This window comes from Gorilla gorilla, chromosome 3 (assembly GCF_029281585.2).
Source record: "Gorilla gorilla gorilla isolate KB3781 chromosome 3, NHGRI_mGorGor1-v2.1_pri, whole genome shotgun sequence".
Taxonomy (NCBI): domain Eukaryota; kingdom Metazoa; phylum Chordata; class Mammalia; order Primates; family Hominidae; genus Gorilla; species Gorilla gorilla.
This window is the reverse complement of record NC_073227.2, coordinates 46,805,240-46,822,468: the sequence shown is the minus strand read 5'-3', so window position 1 is coordinate 46,822,468 and position 17,229 is coordinate 46,805,240. Positions and strand designations below refer to the sequence as shown.

The following is a 17,229-nucleotide window of genomic DNA, read 5'->3' as shown; positions in this document are numbered from 1 at the left end:
TGCCAATTTTATGGTGTAAATACTCCTACCATGGTTGATTTCAAGGTACCAATATGACATCGCTGAAGGTGGAGTTGGAAAGACAAGTGCAGTATACCATTCATTGTAAAGTGTTTCCACCATACAGATACAGTAGACAAAAATAACTCCCAGAACATAATGATGGTAAATATACAGTCAAATAATTAGGAAGTGATGAGTTCTGAGTATTTACTACTTTTGTTTTAAATATAGCTTTATTTATTTATTTATTTATTTTAGAGATAGAGTCTTGCTGTGCCACTTGTGCTGGAGTGCAGTGGCACAATCATAGCTCACTGTAACATCATACTCCTCAGCTCCAGAGATCCTCTTGCCTCAGCCTCCCGAGTAGCTAGGAATATGGGCATGCCACTACATCTGGCTCATTTAAACATTTTTTTTTGTAGAGATGGGGTCTTGCTATGTTGCCCAGGCTGGCCTTGAACTCCTGGCTTCAAAGCATCCTCCTGCCTTGGCCTCCCAAAGTACTGGGATTACACACATGAGTCACTGCACTTGGCCCTAAATATAGTTTATTTAAATGCAGGTATATATGATTTCATTTTTAATAATGATTATTTTTAACAACTGGCTCACAAAATTCTTGAAAATTAAAAATTGGCTCTTATAAGCTGGTATAAGCTGGCTCTAGCAGAGCCCTGGATGTATTGAAATATATCTTAGTAAGCATGATTCAGTGTATAATTGTTCATATTCAGTGCAAGCAACAATGGCATGTGGCTTGGATGCAAACAAGGAAATCCAGGGGAATTCCTCAAGCTGACATGTCTTTTTGGATATTTGTTATATGATTAAGTCTTGGAATTCTGCCTAAGAGCAATGCTAAGCAACTAATTAATAAAGTTATAATAATACCTAGACCAGGATGAGAAATCCAGGCTTTCCTCTTTTTGTCTGTACTCTTTTCTCTTTACCGCTCCCTTGTTTAGCCTTGTATTTTATTTTCTCCCTTCCTTTTCTCTCCATTTCTCTCTTGTTCTTTGCCTTCCATCCTAATTTTCTCTATCTGTGTTTCCCTTGTTCTTTCTCTTTTTTGCTTTTTCCTTTTGATCCTCTCCTCCCAGTGCTTTTCTCTTCCATTTCTCTCTTTTTCTCTTTAATTTTTCTTTAATATTTATTTGTCCTCCTTTTCTCCCCCATGTCACCTCTAATAGATACACATATTCCTTCTCTGTCCCTAAAGCCTTTGGGATAATTTCTGAGGACGTGGGTTCTAAGTGATGGCTCTTACAACGGGACCATTCCCAGAGTGAGCAGGGTCAGTTGAGAGGGGAAGTGGGAGCGGGAGTCAGGGGTAGCACGTGGGAAAATGAGAGATGAGAAATATCAATATTTGGTATCATTAGGGAAAGTTTCGTGGGTGCATTAGAGTTCAAGTTTGTTGGCTCATTGTAGGACTGTCATTTATTAACTTAAGGCTCTAGTCCTGTTTGTGTAATATGGTAGCCACTAGCCGTATGTGGCTATGGAATGCTTGAAAAATGACAAGCCTGAATTGAAATGTGCTGTAAGTGTAAAACACACACCAAATTTCAAAGACATTATATAAAAAAAGAATGTCAAATATCTTGCTAGTAATTTTTTATGTTGAGTACTTGCGAAATAATATTTTAATGTGGTGAATTATATAAAATATATTATTAAAATTAATTTCACCTCTTTTTGTCTTTTTAATGTGGTTACCAAATCTCTCCAAAGTCTTTCAGGTTCCTAGCGCATATCTAGGATCATTTTATTTTATTCTTTTTCTTTTTTTTTTGAGACGGGGCTTTGCTCATGTTGCCCAGGCTGGAGTGCAGTGGCGCGATCTTGGTTCACTGCAACCTCCGCCTCCCAGCTTCAAGCAATTCTGCTGCCTCAGCTTCCCGAGTAGCTGGGATTACAGGTGCGTGCCACCATGCATGGCTAATTTTTTGTATTTTCAGTAGAGACAGGGTTTCACCATGTTGGCCAGGCTGGTCTCAAACTCCTGACCTCAGGTGATCCACCCACCTCGGCCTCCCAAAGTGCTGGGATTACAGGCATGAGCTGCTATGCCCAGCCAGGATCATTTTATTTGTTTGAACTAAAATGTTCTCCTTATACTCAAGTGTAGTAAATGAATGACAAATGATTTACATTTTCTAACCATGTGAGAATTTTATTACTTTTCATTTATTTTTCAGAAATAGGATTCAGAAAAAAAAAAAGTTGTTACTATTTTCATTTACTGATACCAGTAATTAAAGTAAAGGAGCTTTCCCCAGCTAACACGTGCTCCACACTAGACCCTGAGCCACCCACAGTGCTCTTAGGGAGAATGCAAGCCCAGGCCCTTTCTTCTACCCGTGAGCAGCTCTAGGTCATGTAACTTTCCTACCTGCCTGGATCAGGGACCAAGGCCCTCTTAAAGGCAAGAACTATAAAAATAGACTGGGTGCGGTGGCTCATACCTGTAATCCCAGCACTTTGGGAGGCCGAGGTGAGTGGGTCACCTGAGGTCAGGAGTTCAAGACCAGCCTGGCCAAGATGGCAAACCCCATATCTACTAAAAATACAAAACTTAGTCGAGCATGGTGGCACATGCCTGTGATCCCGGCTATTTGGGAGGCTGAGGCAGGAGAATCGCTTGAACCCAGGAGGAGGAGGTTGCAGTGAGCTGAGATCATGCCACTGCACTCCAGCCTGGGCAGCAGAGCAAGACTCTATCTCAAAATAATAATAAAAATAAAATAAGCTAGCCGCCTGTAAGGTGGTCATGAATCCTCTGCCCAATAGAGACGCTCCATCTTGCATAGTGAGGCAAAGATCTGATCAGATTTCCCTTCTTGGGGGAAGTATTCTCAGAGCGGGCCTCAGCCCTTGACTGTAAGCCGTGAGCCTGGGAAAAGGCTGTAGGAAGACACATATAGAAGCAAAGGCAGCAATAAAGAGAAGTGGGGAATAGAAAGAGAAGCAGATTGAGGAAGAGTCAAAGAGAAGTCAAGTCATAGCTAAAGTGGAGAGCAGCCCAGCAAGACAGCCTGACCACCACGGCTGCTCTGGGAGTCCCCAGAAGCCACTGCTCCAGGTCTCTACAGGGCCTGGCTGTGCTGCTGTGTTTCCTTACAGCCTCTAGTGTCTTTAAAACAAACCTCCATCCCCTTGTGGTAACCCAAGGTTCTCTGTTCATTGCAACTTATATGAAGGCAGAATCACAGCTGGCCCACGTCTGGTATCAGAGGAAGACATAGGAGGGAAATGTGCGTTTGTGTGTTTGTGTGCGTGCATGTGTGTGCGTGCGCCTGCATGCATGCATGTGTGTAGGGGCAGGGGGAAGTTTTTTAAAAAGGAATAAAAATATTACATCTCAAAGTTATCAGCACATATGGTTCTGAGCATACTATTCTTGGTTGCTAGTTGTGAATAAAGATTTAAACGTTTTAGAAATCTCAGGTGAAGGCAGAGAGAGTATTACCTAACCTCTTGGGCATCTGGAGTCGTGAAAAAATTGTGGGCTTTGGAACCAGACTTACTTAGTTTTGAATCTTGGCTCCCTCCCCTATTGGATGATGACCTTGTGCAAGTTTTTTGTTCTGTCTCAACCAGTTTTTCCATCTGGCGAATGGGAATAAAGTATATGTTCTATGTAGTTTGTGGTGATGATTAGCCAATATCTTGTGTGCAATACTATCTGCACTTAGGAAGTAAATGCAAGCTTAATGATGATGATTATGTGACACAAACAACTCTACTTGGCTCAACTTGTTTTTGGTAAACAAATGTAAAAACACTTAAAGAAAACTTCTCCGTTTTCTGACAATAAAGTATTTAAACATGTTGGTCTCTGGGAAAAGGAAGAATATGTCTTTGGACAACAAAAACCCCAAGTGATTATTTTTTCTTGAGAGGGCAATATACAATGTGAGTGTGCTGATCATAGTAATTTGAGAATTTCTGAAATGAAAAAGATTTTAGAGCTTAGTTCATCCAACAAGCTGGGAATACCCTCTCCAACGTTCCTGACGGGTGTACAGCCAGCACCTGTCTTCCTACGTCTGTGTAATATAGACAGGTTTGTATATGTTTAGGTGAGGAGCAGAGCTGGTTTTGTTTTGCTGTTGTTTTTCTTTTTACAGTTATTTATATTTTGTGTGATTTCCCCCTACAATATATGTGGAAATACATGGACTACATTTTAAATTTAAAAACCCCAATATGATAGTTAAAAAATGTATTTTAAGAACCCACCCACTCCCCAATTTTATAAGACATAAATCTATTATAATCATTCATGTTTAAATTGATCATTCTTCCTGTAGACAAATCCATCTGGAAATTTTCTTCTTTACTCGTGATCTCCAGCAGTCACCTAAATCTTAAGTCAAGTATGAAAAAAAACCTCAAAAATGTTGCTTTAAAAATTGATCCGTACTTTGCGATCTACATTTTAAAAAATACCATGCTTATTTTACCACTTCACTTCAAGAAAAGGCCTCTAGGTCAGAGGTCTCCAATCTTTTTGGCACCAGGACCAATTTCATGGAAGACAGTTTTTCCACAGACCGGGTTTGGAGATGGGGGAGAGATGGTTTCGGGATGATTCAAGCACATTACATTTATTGTGCACTTTATTTCTATTATTATGACATTGTAATATATAATGAAATAATTATACAACTCACCGTAATGTAGAACCAGTGGAAGCCCTGAGCCTGTTTTCCTGCAACTAGATGGTCCCATCTGACATGATGGGAAGCAGTGACAGATCATCAGACATTAGATTCTCATAAGGAGCACGCAACCTAGATCCCTCCCATAGGCAGCTCACAGTAGGGTCCAAGCTCCTATGAGAATCTAATGCTGCCACTGATATGACAGGAGGTGGAGCTCAGGTGGTAATGCAAGCAATGGGGAGTGACTGTAAATACAGATGAAGCTTCATTTGCTTACCCACCACTCACCTCCTGCTGTGTGGCTCGGTTCCTAACAGGCCATGAACTGGTACCTGTCTGTGGCCCAGGGGTTGGGGACCCCTGCTCTAGATAACTCCTTTCCGCCCTCTTCCTGCCTGATTGCTGAAATTATGGAGTCACCATTCCTACTTCTGCCCATCATCACATGACTGCCCCACCCAACTGACGAAAGGGATAACCGACCTGCACCTTGAAGAAAAGCATCAGCAAAGTGCTCTAAGATGCTGTGGAAAACCAGTATGGTGGTTCTGCAAAAAATTAAACAGAATGGTCATATGATCCATGAATTCCACTTCTAGGTATAGACTCAAAAGAATGTTAAGTACCAACTTAAATAGATATTTGTGCACCACGTTCACAGCAGCATTATTCACAAGAGCCAAAAGGTGAAAACTACCCAAATGTCCATTGATGGATGAATGAATGAACAAAACGTGGGACGTACATACAACAAAATAGTATTCAGCCTTAAAAAAGGAAGGAAAGATTCTATTATTCTATGTAATAATAATAGAAATGATATGGATGAACCTTAAAGACATTATGCTCAATGAAACAAGCCAGTCACAAAAAACCAAATATGGTATAACTCCACGGCCATGAGGTACCTAGAGTAGTCAAATCCACACAGACAGAAAGTAGAATTACAGTTTCCAGGGTCTGAGGAAAGGGGAAAATGGGAAATTATTTTTTAATGGCATAGAATTTCAGTTTGGGATGACGAAAAATCTTTGGAGATGGGCAGTGGTGGTGGTTACACAACAGTGTGAACATACTTAATTAATGCCACTAAATTGTACATTTAAAAATGCTTAAGGTCAGGCGCGGTGGCTCACACTGTAATCCTAGCACTTTGGGAGGCTGAGACAGGCAGATCACTTGAGCTCAGGAGTTCGAGACCAGCCTGGGCAACTGGCGAAACCCCGTCTCTACAAAAAAATACAAAAAACTTAGCCAGGCCAGTTGGTGAGCGCCTGTAGTCCCAGACATTTGCGGGACTGAGAAGCCCAGCCTCTTGCGGGCTTTAGCGCAAGAGGTCAAGGCTGCAGTGAGCAGTGATCACACCACTGCACTCCAGCCTGGGTGACAAAGTGAGACCCTACCTCAAAAAAAATAAAAAAGAAAAAATAAAAATAGAAAGATGGTGAGCATGATAACTCCTATGTTATGTGTATTTGACCACAATTTTAAAAAGTGCTAAGATTATAATGAATATATATAACATGCAATACCACCAGCATGCAGAAGAGGGCGGATGGGGTTTAAGCTTTGCAGAAAAACTTGATTCAATTCCCTCCTGCAGCCAATTCTGACCGTGTCAACGAATCATCCACGCACCTGCAGCTCTGCTGAGAGAGTGCAAGCCGTGGGGTAAGAACCTTAGCTTTGTTTGTTGTAACTCTCATTAAAAAGATATAAGGGCTGCAATGGGTCTTTTCTAAAGAGGAGATAATTTGAGCTAACATTGAGGGGAGGGAAGTAGGGTTATTTAGATTTTTAGTATTTACTATTTTGTCTAGATTAATGATTAGTGACCTTGGGGCTATTGATCTGAGGAATTTCTTGCAGATGCTTGAGAGCGTGGGTTTCTTTTCACTGATTGCGGATCAAACCTGGTCAGCTCTTCTGTTCAGATTGAACGGTCCCATGCATTGTGGCAAGTTTTTTCTAACTCTTATTTCCCCACGGTGTATGTTAACCTCTGCTGGATGAAACCTTTGGCTATTTAAGGCATATCTGTTGCTCCTTTACCCCGTTGAAAAGTTCTGCATTTGTGTTACCTGTTTAAAAGTAGGGGCAGATCTGATGGATCTTGTACAATGCAGTTCTTATTCCGTTTCCTTCAGAAGTGGACAAAGAGGGCCATATGTGGTTGCTGTAAAGAAGAGGATGGTTAACAACCTGTGAGCATTTGGTTTCTTGATAAGCTTTCTCCCAGACCACCTACATTGAGCTATTAATTAGGAATAGGATGCACTTCGAGTTTTATTTCAATTCTTGTGAACTTATAACTTTCCTAAGAATATATTTATACATGTAGGCAAAGTCTCTTGAACTTTGTGGCACCTAGCAGAGTGTCCCACAGCAGCTGCATGAAGCTTCATAGAGAGGGGTATGGGGTGAGAAAGGAGGAAGTGGCCGCCATGGCAGCTGGTCAGATCAATGGATTCAACCTCAGTGATTCGGTCCTTAGGATGTCGTTACATCTTAAGCCACCTCATTTCAAGGTTTGAGGTGCCTTGCATTTGGGTTTAGTTACCATCCAGAAGGAACCAAACAGGTCTGGGTTCAAATCTCTGCTTCTTCAGTTGGTCATCTGGGGCAAGTTACTTTACCTCTGGGCTTTAGCTCCTCCATCTGTAAAATATGAATAATAATGGCCGCCATTTTGTTGAGTCATTGAAGGATTAAACAAGGTAATGGACAGAAAACACTTAGCTCCATGTCAGACACATAGGAAATACTAAAAAGAAGTCATTCTTACTCTTATGTTGCAAAGATCATTCAACATTCAATAGGTTCTTAATCTCTTTTCTATTTCTTTATATCATTGGGAAAAGATAAATTAGATGATTAAATATTCTTTGGTAAAACACTAGTTGTCATTTCATGATGTCTTTTGACTTGGACTTTTAAATTATAAGATATTAAAGATGTATTAAGGAAGGTCATTCTCTGTTTTTTACCTGCTTTTAACATAGTAGTAGGGATATGATATTAACATATATATACTATTTATAGACTACATCACCAACATGGTGAAACCCCATCTCTACTAAAAATACAAAAATTAGCCAGGCGTGATGGCAGGTGCCTGTAATCCCAGCTACTCAGGAGGCTGCGGCAGGAAAATTGCTTGAACCTGGGAGGTGGAGCTTGCAGTGAGCTGAGATCATACCACTTTACTCCAGCCTGGGCAACAGAGCGAGACTCCATCTCAAAAAAAAAAAAAAAAAGTGTATGTCCTACTTTTAAAATTGCTTTAATGAGGCCAAGCACAGTGGCTCACACCTCTAATCACACCCATTTGGGAGGCTGAGGTGGGAAGATTGCTGGAGGCCAGGAGTTTAAGAGCAGCCTTGGCAACATAGTGAGACCCTGTCTCTATATAAAAGTTGTTTTTATAAAATGTCATAATGCATAAGTATTGCCTGAGAGATAGGACCTTTACTATTGTTATATTAAGAGAAGTTCAAAAAGAGTTCCTCTCCCATTGTAGTCCCAGATAAGACTGTGGTATTGGGCAGGGGGAAGAAGTGGGTAAGAGATAGAAACTCTGACTTCTCAGCGCAGAGAGTTCCAGCTAAAGCAACTGGGTTAGATTCTGCTGCATTCTTAAGGGGCCATGGCTCTAAGACCTAGAAGCTTAAAGTCAATTGCTACAAATTAAGCACTCTATGAGATGATAACATTAAACGCACCTTTGTCAACCTAATGATTATAACTGCCAGGGTCCTATCAAGCCATAATAGAGCCTGAGGCAAAAGAAACAATCAGTAATACTGATCCTGTCTTTATGAAAAATTTCGATATTTTGTTCAACATAGATTTTTGCATTAATTTTCATTTTTAAAAATATTTCATGTAAACATTATCTTGATTACTGAGTTCCTTGGGACCCCCTTAACATTTATGCCTTCCTTGCTTCACCTGAGTCTTGACCTGATAACTGCCACCATTTATTAAGTGTGATACGCTAGGCATGGTACTAAGTGACTTACATACATTGTCTTATGCCTCTTCACAAGCTCCATTTTACAGATGACAAAACCAGATCTTTCAGAGATTAAATAAATGATCCGAGTACATAGCTAATGAGTGGATGAATGGTTAACATTGGATTTGAACACAGATCCATCAATCCCTAAAACCAAACTTATTCTTTTTTTGAGACTGAGTCTTGCTCTGTTGCCCAGTCTGGAGTGCAGTGGTGGCATCTCAGCTCACTGCAACCTCCACCTCTTCGGTTCAAGCGATTATCCTGCCTCAGCCTCCAGAGTAGCTGGGACTACAGGCACATGCCACCACGCTCGGCTAATTTTTTGTATTTTTTTAGTAGAGACAGAGTTTCACCATGTTAGCCAGGATGGTCTTGATCTCCTCACTTTGTGATCCACCTGCCTCAGCCTCCCAAAGTGCTGGGATTACAGGCCTGAGCCACCGCGCCAGGCCTACCAAACTCATTCTTCAACCATCATGCCCTGCACTGTATCAGGAATTCACAACATAAATTCATTCATTCAACACATATTTATGAGAGCATATTATGCATCACGTTGTGCTAAGGATTAAAACGTTGAAATTCATACATACAAGGATTCATTCATTCATATGTGCATTCAACAAGCAGTAATGAGCAGGCACCATGTGTCAAGCACTATGCTACATGCTGAGGATACAGAAGTGAACAAGACTGACAGCTACCATGGGAACGAACAGAGAAGGGACAGGTGATAAGCAAATGAATGAAAGTTTATTTACTAAGAGGTCATTCAGAAGAGATCATGAATTCATGGAAAATTATTTTCTGCATCTAGTGGCATGGAAATTAAGATATTCTGAATTTTAATGTATAGTTTTAAGAAAACTGAAAGAAAATATAAAGTTTATCATTATACATTGGATACTATGAACACAATGATTTGAGTAGTAATTACACTTCCAGGCCACAGTTGTAAACTGATTTTCTATTAGAAATATTTAAAAGTAGATGTAGAAAACTTACTCTTAAATATGTGACAGTTCAAAAATCCAGCAGGAGCTAAGTTAATTAAATAGAATATTCACCTGTTTTTTTCTGATAATTATACTGTGTTATATTTACATATTAATGCAGTATAATATTTTAGTATACATTACACTCTAGGGAGTCACTGAAATGTCAGCAAAGAAAAATACGGCCGGAGGCATCTTAAGTCATTTGACCGTGTTTTTAAAAGTTGGTGTTTTGAGAAATCATCTAAATGTGGTGACCTTACCAAAATGATTGCTTTTTCTCCAAGATATCTGAGAACACTTACCAGAAACAATAGTTTATGAAATATAAAAACTATATGATCAGTGTGGATAATTAATATTTTTACAAAAGAATTCTCCAAGTTTACATTGTAAGGGAGTTCACACAAAGAAACTATGATCATATGTGTTCCGAAGATCAGAGATAAGATGCTCTCTCTCCTTTACTAGTATCAGCGGCTAATGGAAAACTTGGGAGTGGCCCTCTCACTCCCTACTCTCCATAGGTTTCCTGGAATTCCTTCACTTCAAGAAAAAAACCAGACTTGGGAAGGTTCTAGAGAAAGAGAAATACAGATGAGAGAGAGGTAACATTCTAAGTGGCCTTATGTTTTGATTCTGCCCCACCTTTGTTACCCCGCCATGTTTGTGTGCATTCCTGTGGATGGGCGTGCCCACTGCCTCCCTCACCTCCCATCCAGCCTTTCAGAATGATGGGAACATGACACGCACAGAGAAGTCTCTCTACCCCATCCTCTTTCTGTTGAGCATATCTTTTGCTCCCTCTGTTTGTCTATGGGAGTGACCTGTCTGAGGGAGGTTGACGGTCAATGTGTAACAGATACATACAAATGGAAGCAGAAAAACTCCCCCACTAACTTATCACCTGCCCTTGGTGCCTTCAGAGAGCCTGGTGTGGGGACACGTAGAGTTAAATTGTTTACTAATTTGAAATTAGAATCTAACCACTTCTCTCCACTTCCATTGATACATTCTCTCTGGCACAAGTTACTCTATAGTGTCTCAAGGAGTCTTCCCTGCCAGCCTTGTGGCTCCCAGTCATTTTCACCCAACAAATAGAGGAATCTTTTTATTTATTTATTTATTTATTATTTTATACTTTAAGTTCTGGGGTACATGTGCAGAACGTGCGGGTTTGTTACACAGGTATACACATGCCATGGTGGTTTGCTGCACCCATCAGCCCATCATCTACATTAGGTATTTCTCCTAATGCTATTCCTCCTCTAGCCCCCCACCCCCTGACAGGCCCCGGTGTGTGTCAATGTGTTCTCATTGTTCAACTCCCAGTTATGAGTGAGAACATGTGGTGTTTGGTTTTCTGTTCTTGTATTAGTTTGCTGAGAATGATGGTTTCCAGATTCATCCATGTCCCTGCAAAGGACATGAACGCATTCTTTTTTATGGCTGCGTAGCATTCCATGGTGTATATGTGCCATATTTTCTTTATGCAGTCTATCATTGATGGGCATTTGGGTTGGTTCCAAGTCTTTGCTGTTGTGAATAGTGCTGCAATAAACACGTGTGTGCATGTATCTTTATAGTAGAATGATTTATAATCCTCTGGATAGATACCAAAGGATTGGTATTGCTGGGTCAAATAGTATTTCTAGTTCTGGATCCTTGAGGAATCGCCACATTGTCTTCCACAATTGTTGAGCTAATTTACACCCCCACCAACAGTGTGAAAGTATTCCTATTTCTCCACATCCTCTCCAGCACCTGTTGTCTCCTGACTTTTTAATGATCACCATTCTAACAGGTATGAGATGGTATTTCATTGTGGTTTTGATTTGCATTTCTCTAATGACCAGTGATCATGAGCTTTTTTTCATATGTTTGTTGGCTGCATAAATGTCTTCTTTTGAGAAGTGCCTGTTCATATCCTTCACCCACTTTTTGATGGGGTTGTTTTTTTCTTGTAAATTTTTTTATGTTCTTTATAGATTCTGGGTATTAGCCCTTTGTCAGATGGACAGATTGCAAAAATTTTCTCCCATTCTATAGGTTGCCTCAAACAGAGGAATCTTTAAAATGTATGTCAGAACCTGTCACTCCTGGACTCTAAATCTTCTGCTGGTTTCTTATTTCAGTCAGAGGAAAATTGCCAAGTTCTTATAAGATCCGACCTCTTCTCTGATTCTGTCCCCTAACTCCACTCCAGGTCTTCCTCACATTTTCCAAGCACATCAGGATCTTTAAATTTGTACTTGCTGTTCTCTCTCTCTCCAAAATACTCTTTCCCCAGACAACAAGTGTCTTGCTTCTTCACCCCCTTTAGATTTCTGCATGAAGATCACTATCAGGGAGGCCTTTTTTGATCATTCTATAAAAAAGAAAATCACTCCCCAGTCTCTCTCTGTTTCCCTTATCTCAGTAATTTTTTCTTCAAGACAATATCACTGCCTGATATTGGTCCCCACCCAAATCTCATCTTGAACTGTAGCTCCCATAATTCCCACATGTTGTGGGAGGGACCTGGAGGGAAGTAATTGAATCATGGGTGCGGGTCTTTCCCATGCTGTTCTCATGATAGTGAATAAGTCTCATGAGATCTGGTGGTTTTATAAAGGGGAGTTTCCCTGCACATGCTCTCTTGCCTGCTGCCACATAAGACATGACTTTGCTCCTCATTCGCCTTCCACCATGATTGTGAGGCCTCCCCAGGCATGTGGAATTGTAAGTCATAACATATAAACGTATTGTTTTGTTTGCAGTCTCTCTTTTCTTAACCTCTTTCTAGAATATAAGCTATGTAGAAACAGAAATCTCTTCTGTTCACTGCTACTTCCCCAGTGCCTAGAAAAGTTTCTGGCAGAATAGGTACTTAATAAATATCTTGAATAATGAATATCGTAAAATCTTAGTACTCCAACTACCTCTGTTCTACGTCTAATCCAACCACGTGAAGCCTGGCACATCTCCCAAAGTCCTCAGAATTCTATATCCTTCAATTTCCTCATCTATCAAATGGGAGTAGTAGTACTTCCCTCAGAGAGTATGGTGATAAATAAATGAGATAATATACATGAAGCAATTAGTATGTATCTTGGCACATTGAAATCTAAACTGAAAGCTTTGATTCTATGCCATAACAGAATTCAGCAACTGAATATCAAGACCTTTGAATTCAACAAGAAGTTAAGACATTTATAGTTGTCTAACAACAGACTGAAGATTGTAGCTTGGTATTCACTGGCAGGTTTCAGACATTTAGATCTTTCTTTTAATGACTAACAGCATGCCTGTCTGTGGAGAAGCTGGCAACATTTCACACCTGGAAATTGTTTTTCAACATTAATACTATTATTTGGCAGTAATCCAGATTGCTTTTGCCACCAACCTGAAGACATATAGAGGCAGAAGGACAGGAATAATTCTATTTGTTTCCTGTTTTGAAACTTCCATCTGTAAGGTAAGTGTTGAAAGTCAGATATTGGCTCCAGGGACTTTCTATATCCACAAATACAAAAATTGAGGGGTAACTCCTTGATATCAAGTCAAAGGCTCACAATGTCTGGTAATAAAACAAATTACTTTCGATTTTCTTTAAATCTTCAAGCTATCAAAAGGAGATGTGAGAGAAGGTATTGAGTCTGGCCTGACAATGCAGTTCTTAAACCAAAGGGCCATTATGCTTCTCCTCTCTGAGAATCCTGACTTACCTCAACGACGGAGACATGGCACAGTAGCCAGCTTGGAGACTTCTCAGCCAATGCTCTGAGATCAAGTTGAAGACCCAACATACAGGTTGGGACCTTATTCCAACCTCTTGATGAATGTAGTCAGATGTTGGCATTTTTTTTGCAAATAAAAATCCTACAGGATTTAACAAACCAAATAAAAATCTAACATTATATACTTTTTTTTAGGGTTTTGAGCTCATCTTCATCATTCATATGAGGAAATCAGTGGTAAAATCCTTGGAAATACAATGAGACTCATCAGAAACATTTACATATTTTGTAGTATTTTTATGACAGTAGAGGGTGATGCTCCAGAGCTGCCAGAAGAAAGGGAACTGATGACCAACTGCTCCAACATGTCTCTAAGAAAGGTTCCCGCAGACTTGACCCCAGCCACAACAACACTGGATTTATCCTATAACCTCCTTTTTCAACTCCAGAGTTCAGATTTTCATTCTGTCTCCAAACTGAGAGTTTTGATTCTATGCCATAACAGAATTCAACAGCTGGATCTCAAAACCTTTGAATTCAACAAGGAGTTAAGATATTTAGATTTGTCTAATAACAGACTGAAGAGTGTAACTTGGTATTTACTGGCAGGTCTCAGGTATTTAGATCTTTCTTTTAATGACTTTGACACCATGCCTATCTGTGAAGAAGCTGGCAACATGTCACACCTGGAAATCCTAGGTTTGAGTGGGGCAAAAATACAAAAATCAGATTTCCAGAAAATTGCTCATCTGCATCTAAATACTGTCTTCTTAGGATTCAGAACTCTTTCTCATTATGAAGAAGGTAGCCTGCCCATCTTAAACACAACAAAACTGCACATTGTTTTACCAATGGACACAAATTTCTGGGTTCTTTTGCGTGATGGAATCAAGACTTCAAAAATATTAGAAATGACAAATATAGATGGCAAAAGCCAATTTGTAAGTTATGAAATGCAACGAAATCTTAGTTTAGAAAATGCTAAGACATCGGTTCTATTACTTAATAAAGTTGATTTACTCTGGGACGACCTTTTCCTTATCTTACAATTTGTTTGGCATACATCAGTGGAACACTTTCAGATCCGAAATGTGACTTTTGGTGGTAAGGCTTATCTTGACCACAATTCATTTGACTACTCAAATACTGTAATGAGAACTATAAAATTGGAGCATGTACATTTCCGAGTGTTTTACATTCAACAGGATAAAATCTATTTGCTTTTGACCAAAATGGACATAGAAAACCTGACAATATCAAATGCACAAATGCCACACATGCTTTTCCCTAATTATCCTACGAAATTCCAATATTTAAATTTTGCCAATAATATCTTAACAGACGAGTTGTTTAAAAGAACTATCCAACTGCCTCACTTGAAAACTCTCGTTTTGAATGGCAATAAACTGGAGACACTTTCTTTAGTGAGTTGCTTTGCTAACAACACACCCTTGGAACACTTGGATCTGAGTCAAAATCTATTACAACATAAAAATGATGAAAATTGCTCATGGCCAGAAACTGTGGTCAATATGAATCTGTCATACAATAAATTGTCTGATTCTGTCTTCAGGTGCTTGCCCAAAAGTATTCAAATACTTGACCTAAATAATAACCAAATCCAAACTGTACCTAAAGAGACTATTCATCTGATGGCCTTACGAGAACTAAATATTGCATTTAATTTTCTAACCGATCTCCCTGGGTGCAGTCATTTCAGTAGACTTTCAATTCTGAACATTGAAATGAACTTCATTCTCAGCCCATCTCTGGATTTTGTTCAGAGCTGCCAGGAAGTTAAGACTCTAAATGCGGGAAGAAATCCATTCCGGTGTACCTGTGAATTAAAAAATTTCATTCAGCTTGAAACATATTCAGAGGTCATGATGGTTGGATGGTCAGATTCATACACCTGTGAATACCCTTTAAACCTAAGGGGAACTCCGTTAAAAGACGTTCATCTCCACGAATTATCTTGCAACACAGCTCTGTTGATTGTCACCATTGTGGTTATTATGCTAGTTCTGGGGTTGGCTGTGGCCTTCTGCTGTCTCCACTTTGATCTGCCCTGGTATCTCAGGATGCTAGGTCAATGCACACAAACATGGCACAGGGTTAGGAAAACAACCCAAGAACAACTCAAGAGAAATGTCCGATTCCATGCATTTATTTCATACAGTGAACATGATTCTCTGTGGGTGAAGAATGAATTGATCCCCAATCTAGAGAAGGAAGATGGTTCTATCTTGATTTGCCTTTATGAAAGCTACTTTGACCCTGGCAAAAGCATTAGTGAAAATATTGTAAGCTTCATTGAGAAAAGCTATAAGTCCATCTTTGTTTTGTCTCCCAACTTTGTCCAGAATGAGTGGTGCCATTATGAATTCTACTTTGCCCACCACAATCTCTTCCATGAAAATTCTGATCATATAATTCTTATCTTACTGGAACCCATTCCATTCTACTGCATTCCCACCAGGTATCATAAACTGAAAGCTCTCCTGGAAAAAAAAGCATACTTGGAATGGCCCAAGGATAGGCGTAAATGTGGGCTTTTCTGGGCAAACCTTCGAGCTGCTATTAATGTTAATGTATCAGCCACCAGAGAAATGTATGAACTGCAGACATTCACAGAGTTAAATGAAGAGTCTCGAGGTTCTACAATCTCTCTGATGAGAACAGACTGCCTATAAAATCCCACAGTCCTTGGGAAGTTGGGGACCACATACACTGTTGGGATGTACATTGATACAACCTTTATGATGGCAATTTGACAACACTTATTAAAATAAAAAATGGTTATTCCCTTCATATCAGTTTCTAGAAGGATTTCTAAGAATGTATCCTATAGAAACACCTTCACAAGTTTATAAGGGCTTATGGAAAAAGGTGTTCATCCCAGGATTGTTTATAATCATGAAAAATGTGGCCAGGTGCAGTGGCTCACTCTTGTAATCCCAGCACTGTGGGAGGCCAAGACGGGTGAACCACGAGGTCAAGAGATGGAGACCATCCTGGCCAACATGGTGAAACCCTGTCTCTACTAAAAATACAAAAATTAGCTGGGCGTGGTGGTCCACGCCTGTAGTCCCAGCTACTTGGGAGGCTGAGGCAGGAGAATCGCTTGAACCTGGGAGGTGGCAGTTGCAGTGAGCTGAGATCGAGCCACTGCACTCCAGCCTGGTGACAGAGCGAGACTCCATCTCAAAAAAAAGAAAAAAAAAAAGAAAAAAAAGGAAAACATCCTCATGTCCACAAAATAAGGTCTAATTCAATAAATTATAGTACATTAATGTAATATAATATTACATGCCACTAAAAAGAATAAGGTAGCTGTATATTTCCTGGTATGGAAAAAACATATTAATATGTTATAAACTATTAGGTTGGTGCAAAACTAATTGTGGTTTTTGCCATTGAAATGGCATTGAAATAAAAGTGTAAAGAAATCTATACCAGATGTAGTAACAGTGGTTTGGGTCTGGGAGGTTGGATTACAGGGAGCATTTGATTTCTATGTTGCGTATTTCTATCATGTTTGAATTGTTTAGAATGAATCTGTATTTCTTTTATAAGTAGAAAAAAATAAAGATAGTTTTTAGAGCCTACACATCCTACTCATTTGGCTTGATTCTTCTTTCTGGTCTCACGGGTCACAGGAAGAAAAGCACTCCTGAAATATAATTTTTGCAAAATTATATTTCAAAAATTATAATTTTGCAAAATTATATTTCAAAAACAAACATCATGTCACTTTTCTGGTTAGAAAAAAATTTTGTGGCTTAAACACATGATTCAGGGAGAGAATGTCATGCTCC

The 17,229-nt window shown here is 39.6% G+C and overlaps 1 protein-coding gene across 2 annotated transcripts; it reads left to right on the top strand.

The window, feature by feature from the left end:
* Positions 1 to 6,277: 6,277 nt before the first annotated feature.
* On the top strand, positions 6,278 to 17,019 carry TLR10 (toll like receptor 10). Of its 2 annotated transcripts, XM_019024898.4 has the most exons (2): positions 6,278 to 6,347; positions 13,607 to 17,019. In XM_019024898.4, the coding sequence occupies exon 2, from the start codon at positions 13,669 to 13,671 to the stop codon at positions 16,102 to 16,104; it is 2,436 nt and encodes an 811-aa protein (XP_018880443.2). In that variant the 5' UTR covers positions 6,278 to 6,347; positions 13,607 to 13,668; the 3' UTR covers positions 16,105 to 17,019.
* The last annotated feature ends 210 nt before the right edge of the window (positions 17,020 to 17,229 follow it).